Source organism: Gracilinanus agilis, chromosome 4, assembly GCF_016433145.1.
Source record: "Gracilinanus agilis isolate LMUSP501 chromosome 4, AgileGrace, whole genome shotgun sequence".
NCBI lineage: Eukaryota > Metazoa > Chordata > Mammalia > Didelphimorphia > Didelphidae > Gracilinanus > Gracilinanus agilis.
Genome location: NC_058133.1, coordinates 511,882,190 through 511,899,565, shown reverse-complemented (window position 1 = coordinate 511,899,565; position 17,376 = coordinate 511,882,190). Strand labels below are relative to the sequence as shown.

General features: G+C 37.4%; 1 protein-coding gene across 1 annotated transcript in view; it reads right to left on the bottom strand.

Moving 5' to 3' along the window:
• Positions 1-17,376, bottom strand: part of GIGYF2 (GRB10 interacting GYF protein 2) — a 112,690-nt gene that overhangs the window by 94,500 nt on the left and 814 nt on the right. Inside the window, exons 2-4 of the mRNA XM_044673290.1 lie at positions 11,123-11,206; positions 1,949-2,078; positions 81-176 (exon numbers count right to left, since the gene is read on the bottom strand). Coding sequence (XP_044529225.1) covers positions 81-176; positions 1,949-2,078; positions 11,123-11,163 — 267 coding nt within the window. The 5' untranslated portion in view covers positions 11,164-11,206. The remainder of the gene's footprint in view (positions 1-80; positions 177-1,948; positions 2,079-11,122; positions 11,207-17,376) is intronic.

Genomic DNA, 17,376 nt, shown 5'->3' with positions numbered 1-17,376 from the left:
CAGAGGAAACAGTTCCATGGCAGAGAGAGGCTGTACTTAGACAACCTAAAACCCTTCATGCAATTTTGGTGGATACCAACCTGTTCGTCTTCTGTGAAAGGTACTAGTGCCAATGGTGGCAGGGGCTCCTCCTGGAGAATAGGCAAAAATTCTTTATCCTTAAGGTCTGAAGGTATCTGTAGAACCAAAAACAAAAGACTAGTCAAATACTAGCCCCCCAAAAAGAGGACCACAGACCACAATGGTTCACCAAGATCACTGGAGGCAGAGCTTCTCGTCTAATTAGTCTCTTTGATGCCTAGAGACTTCTGCAAGGAAAATGTTATCACCAGTCAAGGAGTATTTTCTTGACTTTGAGTCTATCTCAGCTTCTGTAGACTACATGGGAAAAAATACAGTATCTACTTGCATAATTTCTCCCTCTGTTGCCCAAGTATCTTCACTCAGAAACAGAAGGTTAAAAAGGTTATTATAAAAGCTTCTGAACTCTAGAACAGAGTTGGAAAAATTGAACATCTATGCCTTCACTTTAGTGGGAAGAGAGCTAAGGGGGTGGAATACTGCATGTATCCCGAGGTCATAGTGATGGGGGTATTTGGCTGAACTGCTCTTTTACTCTTCCTTTTAGAATTTGTTTTACCAGGGAAGGCTCACTGGGTAGAGGAATGGGGAAGGCTCTATTCAGAAAGGAATCTAACTTAAAAACAAAAGGTAAAGAGGACACTTAGGTAACTTGGTAGATAAGAGCCCTGGGCTTAGAATCAGAAAGACTCATATTTGAGTTCAAATCTGGCCTTGGGCACTTCATAGTTGTATGATCCTGGGCATGTCTAGCCCTTATAGGTCTTCTGCCTTGGAACCAATATATACAGTATTGATTCTAAGACAGGAGCCAAAGGGGGTGGTAGCAAAAAGTTAAGATTTTTAATCACAAATTTAAAAATCCCTGTGTCCACAGTTGTGGTGTTATTGTTACCATTGTATCCAATTCTTTGTAACTCCATTTGGGGTTTTCTTGGCACAGATATATTACCATTTGGTTTGCCATTTCTTTCTCCAGCTCATTTGACAAATGAGGAAAATGAGGCAAACAGTCAAGTGACTTGCCTGGGGTCACATAGCTAGCAAGTGTCCAAGGCTAGATTTAAACTCATAAAGATGAATATTCCTGATTTAAGCCCAGTGCTCTATCCACTTCACCACCTACCTGGCCCCATAGTAATGTTCAATTAATCTTTAAAGTCATATCATCATTTACTGCAAAAAAGCGAATAATTATACAGAAATCAGAAGCTCTGTGCAGCTAGTCTCTGTACGTTTTCCTCTCAGTGGATAGAAAACATCAGACTAATTAAAATGGCTCTGCTTGTATTGTAGTCAGATGTCACTAAGTTCTCTCAACCTCAGTCTCCTCATCATGGGATGGGAACAGGAGATAGATTTTTATGAGGCTCCAATGAGGTGACTTATGAACAGCACAGTGAGACCTTAAACCTCTACATACATGCTAGCTGGGGGCAGAGTGTCCAAACTCAGCCTTGAGGCTTCACTTATACCAACCCAAAACAGGGAGGCCCAGGAATAGGAGGGGCCCTGTCTCCATTATCACTGGGCAGATGATGTCCAACTCAAGAGAGCAAAGAGGCAAGGAGGGTCCAGGGAAGATGCAACTTCCCTTCTCCCTCAGGTAGGGAAATGGCAGCACTCACTTTCACAACAAGCCAGGCCCTGTAGTGGACCCAAAATCAGATTTGAAATTTCACTTGGTGCTTGAACCCCCTGCTGCCACAGTACTGTGGGAGCTGATTCAAAGAAAGGAAACATTATATTCAAAAGACCTTGAGAGGAGGGAGAGGGAATAAATCCTGTCCTTCCCCATCCTGAACAAGTCACAAGTTTGCAGAGAGAAATTCTTGATCTTATATTGACCCATTATCCTTATGATTACCTTGTTATCCTTGAGAAAAAGTGCTAACATTTCCTCTCGCCCATAGCGATAGTCTGCTAATTTATACTTCGGCAGTGCTGGAGAAAGGGGAGGAGACGTCACACTCCCACCACTGGACAGAGCTCGAAGCCTGGAGTAAGATCAGAGGGGCAAAGGAAAAAGAAGACAGTCAGTCAAATGCAATATGAGGCAACACATTCCGTGAGTTTTTCTTTCACACAGATGTAAACTGCCACATTTGTGATCTGCTCTTCAATTTGATCTCCAACTCAATGAAACTATTCCTAATGGCCAGGTCCAGTGGCCTTTGCTCAATCCTTTTCCTTCTTGATATAAGTGTTGCATGTCAATCTTTAGCCCTCTGACAGGTACTCTTTTCTCCCTGGGTTTGGGTGACACTCTTCACTCTCTCAGTTCTCCAATTTGCCTGATTATTCTTCCTTCTCAATCTCTTTGTTTTATAATGAACTATCATAGCCTGCCCCTTAACAGTGGGTATTACCCAACACTATACCCTTCCTAGGCCCTCTTTTCATATCTCCTTACATTTGATTTAGGTGACCCACTCAGTTTCCATCTCTATACAGAAGACTCCCCAAACTATATGTAGCCCCAGTCACTCTTCCACTCCCATATCACCAAATGCTTACAAGAAAGTTGTAAACTAGAAAAATGCAAATTAAAACAACTCTGAAGTATCACCTCACACTTAGCAAACTGGCCAATATGCCAGCAAAGGAAAGTGATAAATGTTGGAAGGAATGTGGCAAAATCGAGACACTAATACATTGCTGGTGGAGTTATGAGTTGGTCCAACCACTCTGGAAGGCAATTTGGAATTATGCCTAAAGGACATTAAAAGACTGCTTGCCCTTCGATCCAGTCATACTACTGCTGGGTATGTACCCCAAAGAGATAAGGAAAAAGACTTGTACAAAAATATTCATAGCTGCATTCTTTGTAGTGGCAAAAAATTGGAAAACAAGGGGATGTCCCTCAATTGGGGAATGGCTGAACAAATTGTGGTATCTGCTGGTGATGGAATATTATTGTGCTGAAAGGAATGATGAACTGGAGGAATTCTATGTGAACTGGAACAACCTCCAGGAATTGATGCAGAGCTAAAGGAGCAGAACCAGGAGAACATTGTACACAGAGACTGATATACTGTAGCACAATTGAATGTGACTGACTTTTTTCTCCAGTTAAAATTCTCTCAAAGGAAGAGCTTCTGTGGGTTTTGAACTCACTTATTAAAAATGCAAATTTTTAACAATTTAAAATTAAAATTTAATTTAACAACACCTTCTAGGTAGTTTCTGAAAAAACTGATCTGCATCATAGAAGGTGGAAAGTGATTAGCCAATCTCAACAAAAATCTCTAGGGAACTGGCGGGACTGCAAAACAAGCAAAAAGATTAATAAGTCCAATCAATAATGCCTTTCCTCCTTCCATTCTGACCTACGGCCTTTAAATATTAGGCATCAAAATAAAACTCAACTTTGAATCAAACTTTTGAATCACTACATCACAAAAAAATAACAACCATGATTTTTTAAAACAATGAAGCATAATCAGATCATTTTTCATTTTTAAGTTATTTAAACAAAAATTAAGCTACAACAAAATAAAACTCAACTTTGAATCAAACTTTTGAATCACTATACCACAAAAAATAACCATGATTTTTTAAAAACAATGAAGCATAATCAGATCATTTTCATTTTTAAGTTATTTAAACAAAAATTAAGCTACTTTAAAATGCTGTTTAATTCATCTTTATCTTGTTAAGTTCTATTTTTGTATATTTAAATTTTTTTCTTAAATTTTAAATAATGTACATGATATATTAGCAATAATCCTACACGTGTCAAATTTGTGAACAAATATAATATACTAAGGTACCTGCTTGTTTTAAATTGAGAGGGATGCATGAAAACAATTTGCGATTCACTTATCTCTCTACAGGAAAACACTTTTGATGTGGGGTGGCCTCATAAGGTGTTACATAAGGACACAATGTGAGCTATTAAAGTGTATTATTATTATTAAAGTATAAGCAGTATGACAGATAGATAAATTGTGGGCAGCTTTAAGCACAATAATTCAAATTATCTTAATTAAGGCCCACTACAGTAGGAACATCTCTGACTTTTCAGTAACAATGCAGCCCAGGACCCTTAAGATATTAAACATTAAAATATGCATTTCAGCCTTTACCTCCTCGAAAACCTGTCTCTACCTAACAAGTCAACACCTTTCTACTGCAGATCAACAGAATATAAGTGAGTATATAGAATTCTCTTGATCTTCATTCTAACAATAATAATAAAAATGAAATTAGAGGGGACAGCAGGGTGGCTCAGTGGATTGAAAATCAGGCCTAGAGATTTAAATCTAGGTCCTAGATTTAAATCTGGCCGCAGTTACTTTCTAGGTGTGTGACCCTGGGCAAGTCACTTAACTCCCATTAGGAAACAATACTTAGTATTGATTCTAAGATGGAAGGTAACGGTTTAAAAAAAATTAGAACATGGTTTCCTTTTCATTTATCATTTAAATAGACCTTAAAAGTGTAGAGAAGTTGGTGGCTATCTCCCTCTGTAAAGGGACTTCTCGATTAGGATTCCCCCAGCCCAGTCCTTATGCAGTGATTTAAATAGCAAGGTGCTTCTTTGTACCAGGCATATAAAAGACAATTTATTTCAAACTAATATCAGTACATAACTACAAAACACTTTTTCTACTTATAACACTTATAAAGTCAGATCTAAAGTACTGGAAAAACATTAATTGTTCGTGAGTAAGCTAAACCAATAAAACTTAAATGGTAATTTTATGTAAACTAATTTACTTTCAGTGCCATACCAAACTACCCAAAAATTATTTCATAAAGCAAACTAATAGCAGTCAATCTTCATGTGACAAATCCCAATTATTCATTATACAAAAGTTGCCCAGTTGTTAATTATGTGAAACCATGCATAATAGAAGATTCTGTCTCATCAATCACCAGGTCCCAGCCCACAAAAGAAACTGCTTAAAGATCTTCATTCCTCATTTGGTAGTTGATGATTCCTACTTTGTATTTTAAAGAAAGGCTTAATTAACATGAGGTTATATATGACACAAAAAATGTGTTCAATACAGCTCTGAATTTACTCATCATATTATAGGGATGCCTACAGCTTCCGTCTCACACACCAGCAGAACTAAGTTAGATCAGCTTTAGGAAAACGGTAAGACTTACTGCTGTCTCTTTTCTTTCTGCCCCTCCTCCCAACCCACAAAAATCTCTCACCCAAATATCCAAAATATCAAGCATTATGAGCATCTTAATAATAATAATAATAATAATATATCATCTTTATGTCCTAAAGTTATACACTGATTATCTCAATTTCAAAATCCAAAATTTATCCAAACATGCTAAATCAATCAATCAATCAATCAATAAATCTTTATTTGGTACCTACTATGTGCCAGGGCCTGTGCTAGGCAAAAGGAACTGATATTCTTACATCAATCACGTGATAGTAGCTCTCTGTGTTCTAGCAAAGAACTGAAAACTTAAGGACATGTTTGCCCAGAAACTGAGGAATGGCTGAACAAATTATGGCACCTGAATGTAATAGAATACTATTGTGATGTAAGAAAAGGATGAAGGGGATGGTTTCAGAATAACCTGGGGAGATTTCTATGAACTGATGCAGAGAAGGGAGCAGAACCAGGAACACAATTTATACAGTAACAGTATTGTAAAAGCAAACCACTTTGAAAAGCTTTAGAACTCTGATCAAATAAATGACCATACCTACATTTCCATAGGACTCATGAGGACACATGCTCACTCACCTCCTAAAAAAATGTGACGGCTTCAAGTTGGGACCTATATTTTTTTGACATGGTCAAAGTGAGAATTTGTTTTCCTTGAGTAGACATATTTGGTGAAAGAGTTTTGCTTTTTTTAAAAAAATAAATAGGGAATAAATATAACATATTAAGTAATAATAAACAAAAAGAGAAATCTAAGTTTTCCAGTCTGTAATTTTTTTCTCAAAGATGTAAGTGAAGAACCTTTCATCTTCTTCCAGAAGACCTATCAAGATGGTCTTAAATTGAGAAAATCCTAAGGTAACCTGACTCCAATAGACAATGACAGAAAAGATCACTCAATTATTGAGTTTAATAGCTAAATTCTTTCATCAATATTCAAATTTTTATACTTTCTCAAAATCATAATCTTCCTTGTGTAAAGTGTTTAACACATTTTAAAACAGATAAGAAATGTTAAGCTATTATTCTTCTAGTCGCCTTTGGACATTTCTTCCTCCTTCAACTCCTCCAAATTCAATCAGCTGCCAAGCCCCTTCAACTGCATCTAAGTATGTCTCATCCCTTCTCTCCAGTCTTCTTCAGACCATATATATTCTTTATCTTGATTATTGCTAATAGCCTCCTAACTGATCTCTGTAGTCAACCTCTTCCCACTCTCATTTATTCTCCACACAGATTCCAAGATATTCTCCCCAAAGCATAAATCTGACTGAAACCATCTTTATGAATACAAATTCCTCAAGCTGGCTCTTGAGGCCCCTGAATCAAACCTAATTTCCCAACCTTACTTCACATTATTACTCTCTTTCACACAGTCAATTTTACTTATTCAACAAACATTTAATAATGTTCCAAGAATAAACAACTGAGGTAGGTGCCTGAGACTCAAAAACAGGACCCTGCCTTCCTAGAGTTCTGTTACAGTCCACCTGGCTATTCCTACAAACCCTCTACATTCTGTATCCAAACTGAGGGCACCAAGCCTTTGTCCTCTTTCTGGAATATAAGCCATCTTGGATGTCTTAAAAAGTGTTAAAATGGTCCTCTTTTTCTTGGCATCGCTACTGTTAACCCTTCCTCCAACTAAAGAAAGAAAGGAAGGGAAAAATGTTTAATAACAAACAAGCCTAGTCAAGCAAAAGAAGTCCATTACAGCGGCGTTGCCCTTCTTTTAGGAGGTAGGTAACATTTCTCATCACAGATCTTCTGAAAACATGACTGAACACTGCTTTTTGATCTTTGATCTTCAGCCTTTCAAAACGCTTTCCATTTCAATATTACTTTTGTTTCAATTGTTCTCTTGGTGCAGCCTCAGTTCCTACTACCCAGGATTCTCCATTTATTTCTTTCATCATCTCTTACTAGAGACTAACATTTTCTTACATCTATTAATCAATTTATTTAGCTATTCCCCAAATGTCTAAGAGGCCATCTAAGGCCCTCCCTACTTAGGTTCTTTTCCTTTCTCCTCCTGCTTTTATTGAAATCAGGGAGTCTGTTAGGCTTGTGACTATTCAATCCCTGGTATCCTCCTCCCTCCCTGTTATTTCCCTGTATTTTTTACTGCCCGAGTCTCTTCACTTTCCTTTGTCTCAGAGGTCCATCTGACACTGATTCCTCCCCACCCACCCCTAAGTCTCCTTTCATGTTTATATAATATTTTCAAGCACCCCAATAAGGACTATCAAGTATTCCCTACTTTGTTTTTAGATGATTTTTCCTTTTACTCTTCTTCCTCTTTCTTCTCCTCAAACCTTTAGAATAAAACCAATCTACCCTCAGGTCTCATTTTTCTTATTTAACTCCTTTAATACCCTTTGAAGACATTAACAGTCAGGAGGGATTCTTGTTTCTACTTCCCCTGGTAGTATTAGCACTACATATAGGCCCTTCCAAAAAACAACGACAAGAAATAAAATTACCTTCCTAGGTCTGTTTGCATTCTTGTGTTTGTACTTTAAGCTGCCTACTCAGCTCTGTTCTTTTCATGAGGAATGCTTGAAGTTCTCTATTCCATTAAAAAAACAATTTTCTCCTGCAGAATCACCCATGCGCAGTTCTGCAAATTAAGTTACTTGTTAGCTGATCTCACTTAGCCTTTTGAGATTTTTGTATTCCAGATCTTCTGTGGTTTGCAAAAATAAAGCGTAGCAGGTCTTATGACACTGATTGTCATTGTTGATAGACTTAAATTGCTTCTTTCATTCAGCATATCTTTAAGTTTTTTTTCCTTTGATGTCAAAGTTCTGGATTTGGGCTTAATATTCCTGGAACTTTACCATTTGGATTCCTTTCAATAAATGATGGTGGACTCTTCTATCTTTATTTGTTCTAATAGATCTAGTCAGTATTCATTTATTAGTGCTGAGGCTTTTAATTTTAAATTGTGGTTTTCTGGGAGTCCAATGATTATTAAATCATCCCTCCTTGACCTATTTTCCAGATCAGTTGTTTCTGATAAAAGATGGTTTGTCTTTTCCTATATTTTTTCAATCTTTAAGTTTTGTTTTAATATGTCTTGCTATCAAATGGAGCCCTTGATGATATATCAGTTTGGTCAATTCTAGTTTTCAAGAAGTCAATTTCTTGACTAACGTTTATCACATTCTCTATTCTAAACTATTTGTTCTCATCCCAATTCTTTTCTCCAGATTATTTATTTCATTTTTTATAACTTAATTTCTCTTAAGTATTCATGAAGTCCATGTCCATCTTTCCCTCTGAAATTCAGCTTGCAATTGTTATGAGGTTACAATTACAGTAATTTTTTAATACTGGTGGATGTTTTCTTTCACATACGCAATCATCTCTTTAAGCTTCATTGGGACTGTGAGCAAGAGTGAAACTGCCTATGGCTCTCCATCCTCCCTGGGGAAGGGGGATGATCTGCTTGGTTTTTACTTTGAGTCTCTTGGGTTTTGCTATTAACCTCTACCTCCTCTAGTTTTGTCCTAATCTTTGAGGTTCAAATAAGATGGATCTCCAACAAGTTGGAAAAGTTCTCTGGAGCCTCAGGAATGAACAATGGGGATCACAGAGGCCCTAGGCTTGAGCTGTATTAGTCTAAGCATTGTGGCTCACTGACACTCCTTGAGGTTTCTAAGGTTCTCACCTAGGGCTTTCTCAAGGCAAGTCCTCCATTCTGATTGTATCTGGACACAAGAGGATTTCCCATTATACCTTCATGTCCATCGACATCTCTGCTCACCCAAGGAAAGCTGACCTAACTGGAATTGGATTTGCTGATAGGGAGCCAATAAATTTTGGTTTTCTCTACCTCAGAAGTCACTTATTGTCATTTCTTATTGGATTGTTGCTGTTCAGTCATTTTTAGTCATGTCTAACTTTTCATGACCCCATTTAGAGTTTTATTGGCAAAGATACCGGAATGCTTTGCCATTTCTTTCTCCAGATCATATTACAGATGAGGAAACTGAGACCAATAGAGTTAAGTGACTTGCCCAAGGCCCTTGCCCAGGATCACACAGCTTTAATGTTTAAGGACAGATTTGAACTCAAGTGTTCCTGACCTACGCCCAGCACTCTTCTACACTGTGCCATGTAGCTATCCTTATTGGATTAATTGGTCGTTATCAATCTGTCACAAACTTTGGAGTTTTGGTGGCAGCCAGTTTGGTATGATGTCTCAACAAGCAATTGTTAACTGCTTATTATTTACCAAGTAGCACTACTACATTAATTATTAGAAATTCTAATGAAGGCCAAAACAGTCCCTACCCTCAAGAAATGCTCATCACAATTAGAGAAAGACTGATCAAACAAACCACAGATGAAAAATGACTATAAATGGTGTATTTTACCCACAAGGATATGCAGTTGGAGTGAAGGTCTTGTTGGCTTAAGTCTATCAAGCCAGCCACACATAGGCATGTGTGTGTATCACAAAAGCCACATATACGTATGTGTATGTATGGTTATGTAACTATATAATCTGTTTTACCTATGAGGAAAATGAAGTCCATAGAGGGAAATGACTTTGCTAAAATTATCTGGTTATTGTAAAAAAGGAGGCAGAAATCTAAATCCAATTTTCCTAGCTACAAATTCACTGCCTTTTCCCAACACATACTTGTAAGCTACATGCAGACAAACACAAACTCCAGGACTCAGGGTGGAACTAATGGGAGAAAGAACGGCACAGTGGAAGAAATAACCAACTTAAAGAGTCATGGGACTTGCATTCAAATAGCTGGCATCTGCTCCTTACTCTGTGTGGCCTCAGTGTGTTCTAGGAGCCTCTGTAGGCCTCAGTTCACTAATTCATGAATGGAAGGATCAAACTTAGAGGTCTCCAAGGGCCCTTTGATCTTTCCTTTCTATAAAGGAGAAAGTAAAGGCTTTCAGGAATGAACTTAGTAGGGCGTTATATATTTATTGGAAAGTATCCTAAGTGTCAATACAACTACTAATACATTTTCAAAAATAAAACTAAATTCAATATTACACCCTTAAAAAAGGAAAAAGATGAACAAAAACTGAAAAGGACAAACTAAGATTTGCCAAAGTGAAGAGTACCACTGCTGAGCCAATAAGAGTTCCATCTATCAAAATGGTATTATTTTTCCCTGGTGGGATTTCACAAACAGTCCCACAACCTCTTCTCTGTCCCTCCTCTAAAGACTAAATACAGGTTTTCCTCATTTCCAAGCCCAGGATTAGGGATTGAATGAGCAATGAATAACTATTAATAGAATGATAGGAAGGATAACATGACCAATTTACAGAAGAAAAATAAATTATAAAATATTATGATGGATTCAAATTCCATGATAAAGTTTATATTATGAATACAATCAACAGCAAATTATTTAAGGTATGGCTCATTAGTAGTAATTTTGTTAAAAATATAACAAAATTAATCCAATATATTTATGAATTTCTTGCCCATTCAAGAAATGCAAACTACTTAATAATTTGAGAGTAACATCTATAAAGATAAAATTGCCACAAAAATAAATTATATGAATTCCATGTCAAAAAGAAGCCTTTTTGTTATTAGTGAATCTTTGGGATCTTCCAGACCAGTATTCTCCCCAAATAGCACAGATAATCAAGAGTTAGTTGTGAGATCTTCCTTGGGTATTATAGTAAAAGTAGGTAATTTTTCATCAAAATAAAGTCTAAGAGCCATATGCAAAAATAAAAATATCTTGAATTTCATAGATTTTTCCAAATGTTCACAAACCTTCTACTACATGTTATGTGCAAATATTGTCATATTAGTAGTAGTCATAATAATTCCCTGAAAGTGAAAAAGTTAACTTCCCCAAGATTACTCAATGTTTAAAGAAATTTTTAAAAAAAGAAAAGCTCACCATTCAGGTCCAAAGTTAAGTGTTTGAGTTTCTGCTGCCATTCTTTTCAATATTTTTACAGGAGATTTTTTTAATGTGAAATACCTAGGGGGAAAAAAGATCATCACCATAAAATTAGTCACAAAGTTGAGATCAAGCTCAAGTTCTTTTTTGTAGCTAGAGGACAAGGAACTTACTAATATTTTCAAAAGGGTAGAAACCTTAGAGCAGGACTTCACAACCTTAAATCCATGAATTTGGTTAATATTTTGGTATCTGTATTTCAATGTAATTAATTTTTTAAAAATAAGTCTGTCTGTTGTTTTATATATTTATTCTGAGAAGGGGTCCATGGGCTTCAGACTGCCAAAAGGGTCCCTAACACAAAAAAGGTGAAATGACTCTCCATTGGGGTAAGCAAGAGCTGCTGCCACTTATGTCTACACCCTCTCTCATTATAAAATTAACTGAAATTTTCAATCTGTTTGTGACACAATAGCAACCCTTAAAATACAAGCACCCCTAATAGTTCAAATAAAAATTAGTTGTTTAGAACTCAGAACTCTTTGACCCATAAAATAATAATAGCAACCAAACCATGCATAGTACCCAGATGCTGACAATGTAGCTACCATACAATAGTGGTATCAAGGAGGCCCAGATATTGAGGGAGAATCTTAAGAGATGGCCATGTCAAATTCTTTCATTTACTCTGGTGACTCATTGAGCTCTAAACCCAATATCAACAATGGCTCTTCAATCCCTAGAAAAGCATTGAAGGGCAGGAGAGAACACTGCTAGAATCCATGAAGTCCCGAGTACAAACTCTGCCTCAAGTATTTATTAACTATTTCCTACATACCAGGAAAGTCTGTCATGCTATACAAAACACACCATGGCACTCTGCCATTCCTGAGCAGTTCCCTTGTCAGAAAAGTAGGTGAAAGTTAGTGAGAATCCCACACACTTTTTACCACCCATAACAATTAATTTAGCCCGACATTCTAAAAATGGGAGATCCTTGTAAAATGAACAAGGAACAGACATACTACCAGAGGACATGAACAGTATCAGACAATGTTAATCCTACAAACAGAACCAGAAAACAAAATATTGCAGCTAAATGTAAGTCAATGACTATCACGTTACCCTGACCTGGGAATGGGTATTGTTGGTTTGATCATAATAAAAGGCAATGAGAAACATCATTTCATAGGACAGTAGGTTATCTCATACCACAGTGTTTATAAGTACTGGCAAAAAAGAAACTCCTTGGAAAATAACTGCAACTTCTGTGTCAGCAATGGAAACAAAAGCTAGCTGGTACAGAGAGAATACAAAGAACTCAGTAAGGCCTTATGAATTCAATATGAAAAACTCTAGTACTTGGTATCTTCCAAGCAAAAGTGAACATAAGGGAGGGCAGCATGAAATGTGCAAAGTTACAGCTCAAAAGAAACAAGAAAGGTGAAGAGATCACACATACCCATAAGCTGTCAGAAAAGAGTCTAAAGGCACTGGACAAGGGAAGCAACAAAAAAATAAAACCAATTCTATTTTAAATGAAATGACTCATTCCTGATATGAGGGCCAAATCAATTCATTTTTGAAGTCAGACTATTGACTTATATAACAAAGATCAAAGTTAGTACAAAATGAGGATTAAAAAGTATGGCATCTTGCACAAAAATATTTATAGCAGCGCTCTTTGTGGTGGCAAAAAACTGGAAAGCAAGGGTATGCCCTTCAATTGGGGAATGGCTGAACAAATTGTGGTATATGTTGGTGATGGAATACTATTGTGCTCAAAGGAATAATAAACTGGAGGAATTCCATGTGAACTGGAAAGACCTCCAGGAAGTGATGCAGAGTGAAAGGAGCAGAGCCAGAAGAACATTGTACACAGAGACTGATATATTATGGTAAAATCGAATGTAATGGACATCTGTACTAGCAGCAATGCAATGACCCAAGACAATTCGGAGGGATTTATGGAAAGGAACACTACCCACATTCAGAGGAAGAACTGCAGGAGTAGAAACACAGAAGAAAAACAACTGCGTGGACACTTGGGTTGATGAGAACATGACTGGGGATGCAGACCTGAAAAGACCACACCCATGTAACTATCAATAATGTATAAATAAGCCTTGACTGAAACACACCAGTGGAAATGCGAATTAGCTATGGGGTGGGGGTGGCCTGAAGGGTAAAGTAAAAACATGACTTATGTAACCAGGGAAATTTTTTCTAAAAATAAAAAAATATTAAAAAAAAAAAAAGTATGGCATACAAATAAAAGAAATCCAATCTGAACTACAAAGATGAACAGTTAATGCCCCGTCCCCAAAAGGATGGCGATCATCAATGATGATCATAATCAGGTCTTTTTTCTGCAATAGCTTGGAAGCTGCTTCTTCTTCTTCTTTCTTCTTCTTCTTCTTCTTCTTCTTCTTCTTCTTCTTCTTCTTCTTCTTCTTCTTCTTCTTCCCTTTTTTACCTCTTTAAAGCCCCAGTCTAATCACATTATATTCAGTATCTGTCATATGCCAGGCACTGTACTAACACAGAAGACAGTTTGTTTGCCTGAGATCACCAAGTAAGAAAACCCAGAGAGAGAGAAGGGCACACCCCCAATCAACACTCAACAGATCAAGCAAAGAAGATTGAGAAATGATGGAATAGGAGGAGAACCAAGAAAAGAGCAGTTTTTCAAGACAAGGAGAGTGGATCAGATCTTGCAATTAAGAGATAATAGGAACTCTAGTGTATCCATTGAACAATGAGATCAGAAGCTAGAAAGAAAGTAGAAAAGAATGGGAGAAAATTAAGTAGATGGAATAAACTCTATTAGAAGGGAAGGCAGAAACAAGGCGGGAGGGAGGGTTAGGAGGAAGGAGACATGAGCAAGTTTGTAGCCAGGCTTTGGAAAATTAGATAAGTTGGAAGGACAGTAGCCGGAAGGTATGATATAGGATAAATGGTGGCTATGAAAGGTGGTATGATCCCAAGGGGTATGAGAACTACCAAACAATAGCCCGATCACGGGGCTCTTCTCCAAAACAACCACATTTACACTTATTCACCAACATTTCCCCAATCCAAGTCCCTTCTTTCCCTATGCAAGCTCCAAAACCTACTCCTTTCTCCACTTCTCTCACTTTCCACCACCACTCTTGGCCCAAAGTAAGCACAGTATCTTTCTGATGTTTTAAAAGAGTTTTTGTAGCCACTAACCCCAAAAGACAAAGATTTTTTTAAAATAACAAATGAAGGAACAGTTACAAAGTTTCAACCAATCTTAAACTTTTCACAAAATAATATCTTCCCTAATATCCAATGGAATGTTAACTACAGCTAGCTCCTCCTGGCCCTCTGAAGACAAAATTTTGTTCTTATTGTGCCTTTATTAATACATTTATGACAAAATATTGGTAAGTAACATGATACAATGGCAGGTGTAATTTTGAATTTCAGTCGGAGGAGCTGTGCCACTTCATACCTGTACAATCTTGGGAATTGCACTTAACAACTTTGGGCTTCAGTTTTCTCAACTTAAAAATGAGGTCGGACTAGATCTGGATACCTTCAGAGGTCCCAGCTCTACATTTATGATCCTATGATACAGTCATAGGAGGTTTCCAGCAACATTCCAAGTCGAGGTGATTCACCAAAGGTCATACAGTCATCTCTCAGGGGCAGAGGGTAAACCACAAGAACAACACTGCGCTGAACCCAGTCGTGCTGCCCCTCACTTTATAATTTACCTTTCCACATACACATTCCATAAGTTTATCCTTAAATATATAAATATAAATTAAAATTAAAATATAAACTCTTTGAAGGTAGGAATTTTGGGTTCTGTCTGTTACATTCCCTGCATGTAAGAATGCTGACTAGATGCCAAATGAAGGTTATGCTGTATTTCTTAGGTATGAAATGGGGGTTATCATTTGCCTATTTTGCTCCCAAAATTACCCTACCCTAACGTGAGTAGGAGGAGGTGATGTTTGTAGGTTGGAAGGATGTAATAGACAGAGAATGATTGACAATAAGTCAGGCAAGATGACAAAGGGGGCAATAAAGAGAGTACAGGATAGAATAGGAGGATCCCCTATGCATGTGGAGGGGTTGGCCTTGGCAAGGGGAAAGGCTACTTCATTATGTGACACAAGGGTAAAGGAAGAGATGGTGGCAAAAAGCAACTGAGAGATGTGAGATGAGGAGGACTTGAGAAGATGGAATTCTCAGTAAAGAGGATATTATTCTCAGTAAAATATGAGGCAAAGTTCTCAGCTAATGGGATATGGAGGTGTGGATGGGGTAGCTACAGGAAGCTCAAAGAGGGATGAAAAGGTTTGGAAAAGCCAGTGTGGTGAGGAGAAAAAGGTATAAGAGATTTTTTTGCCTTGCCACAGTGAAGATCCAGTTGAGGTTATGTGACAAACCCAGGCAGGATGGGTTCATGATTTTCACCAGTTCTGTTCAGCGGCCAGGCAATGAATTCACTGAGGAAAGAATGTCCTGAAAGTTAGGAGGCAATGGATACTAGAATTTTGACGGGGTGGTAGATATGGTCCGAATAAACCCCAAAGAAGCAAAGGTTACTGGGTGATGGTATATCAAGAGACTAGAAGTAACAATGGAGAACAAGGAGGAGTCCAATCCCTATCCTGACCAGTGAGTTGAGAGGAATGATTAAAAGTGCAACCAAAGTTCAAAGATTGGCCAGGGAGGCTGTCATTAGGAAGAAATCAAGGCTCAGAAAAGGTCAGAAGGGAGGGAGGGAGGAAGGGCACTATTAAAATGAAATCTAGTTCATTACCTAAGAAGAATGCATTCCAGGAAGCACAACAAAAGGGATGGGATGCTTTAGAACAGGGCACTGGAAGATGTGTTAGATTTAGGGGGTGCCAATAAGGGAATAAGCAGTGAAGAGTAGAAAACAAAACTTGACTGTTCATCACAGAAGGCACAGAATCACTGGGATGAGAAGGGTATGACTGACCAGGCAGGAGTTTGCTAAATCACCAAGCAATGAGTTCGGATGGGTTATCAACACTACTGGACCCAGGGCTTGGCATTTTCCCCTTCCCTAAAGTAGGAAACTGGCTTGAGACAAAATGAATGAAAGAATAAAGCACACATTAAGCACTTACTGTGTGCAAAGCCCTAAAGATATGGTAGAAAGCAAAGCAGTCCCTACTCTGATAAATGAGATGACACACAGAGAATGGCACTTCTCCCCTTCCTCTTTCAACAAAAACTGACAGGAAAATGGGAAAGCTGCCTGGAAGAAATTACAGTGAGACCAACGTCTCACAATATATGCCCAAAAGAGCTCTAAGTGGAAATATGGCCCATAGTGAAAAGGTCATACTATAAAAAAAAAAAAAAAATTAAAGAAACAGGGTAGCTACTCTTTGCAATTGTGGATTACGGAAGACTCCTTAATCAAAGGAGGTATAGAGGGAAAACTATACCAAGAGATAAAATGGGCAATTTTGATTAGATGAAATTTAAATGCTTTTGCACAAAGTTAATGCAGTTAAATGTAAGTTAACTCGGGGGGAAAAAAAATCCTTGCACCAAGTTTCTCTGTTTTTAAAGCCTGATATTCAAGATAGAGAAAGAATTTTAAAAAATGAATAAAATCAAGAACCATCTCACAATAATAGTCAAAGGCTATAAAGAAAGAGGCATAAAGGATGAAATTTAGGCTACCAAAAAAGTCAATAATAATAAAACTGCAAATTAAATCAACTCTAAGGTTCTCCCTCCCACCTATCAGACTAGCAAAGATAACAAAGAAAATGACAATTGTTGGGGATTTGAGATGGTACTAATAAATTGCTGGAGAAGCTAGGGACTGATAGAGTCATTCTAGAAATCAAATGGAATGATATCCCTCCCAACTCATGTATACTATATATAGATCCTATAATACTGACTACTAGGCCTATGCCTTAAGACATAAAAGAAAGAAAAAAGGACCTATACATACAAAAATATCCATAACAACTCTTTTTGTCATAGCAAAGAACTGGAAACTAAGAGGGAGATCACCAATTGGGGAATGGCTGGACAAATTAAAGAATGTGAAAGGAATGGGTGAATGAATATCAATGTGCCATTAAGAAATGATGAAAGAGATTACTGAGAAAAAAGAGAAACAACTTTAAAAACTTAAAAAGGACTAATCAAAGCATCTGACCAGTACTACAAAGGGTCAATGATGAACATGCTATGAAAATCCTGCAAGAGAAGTAAGGGAA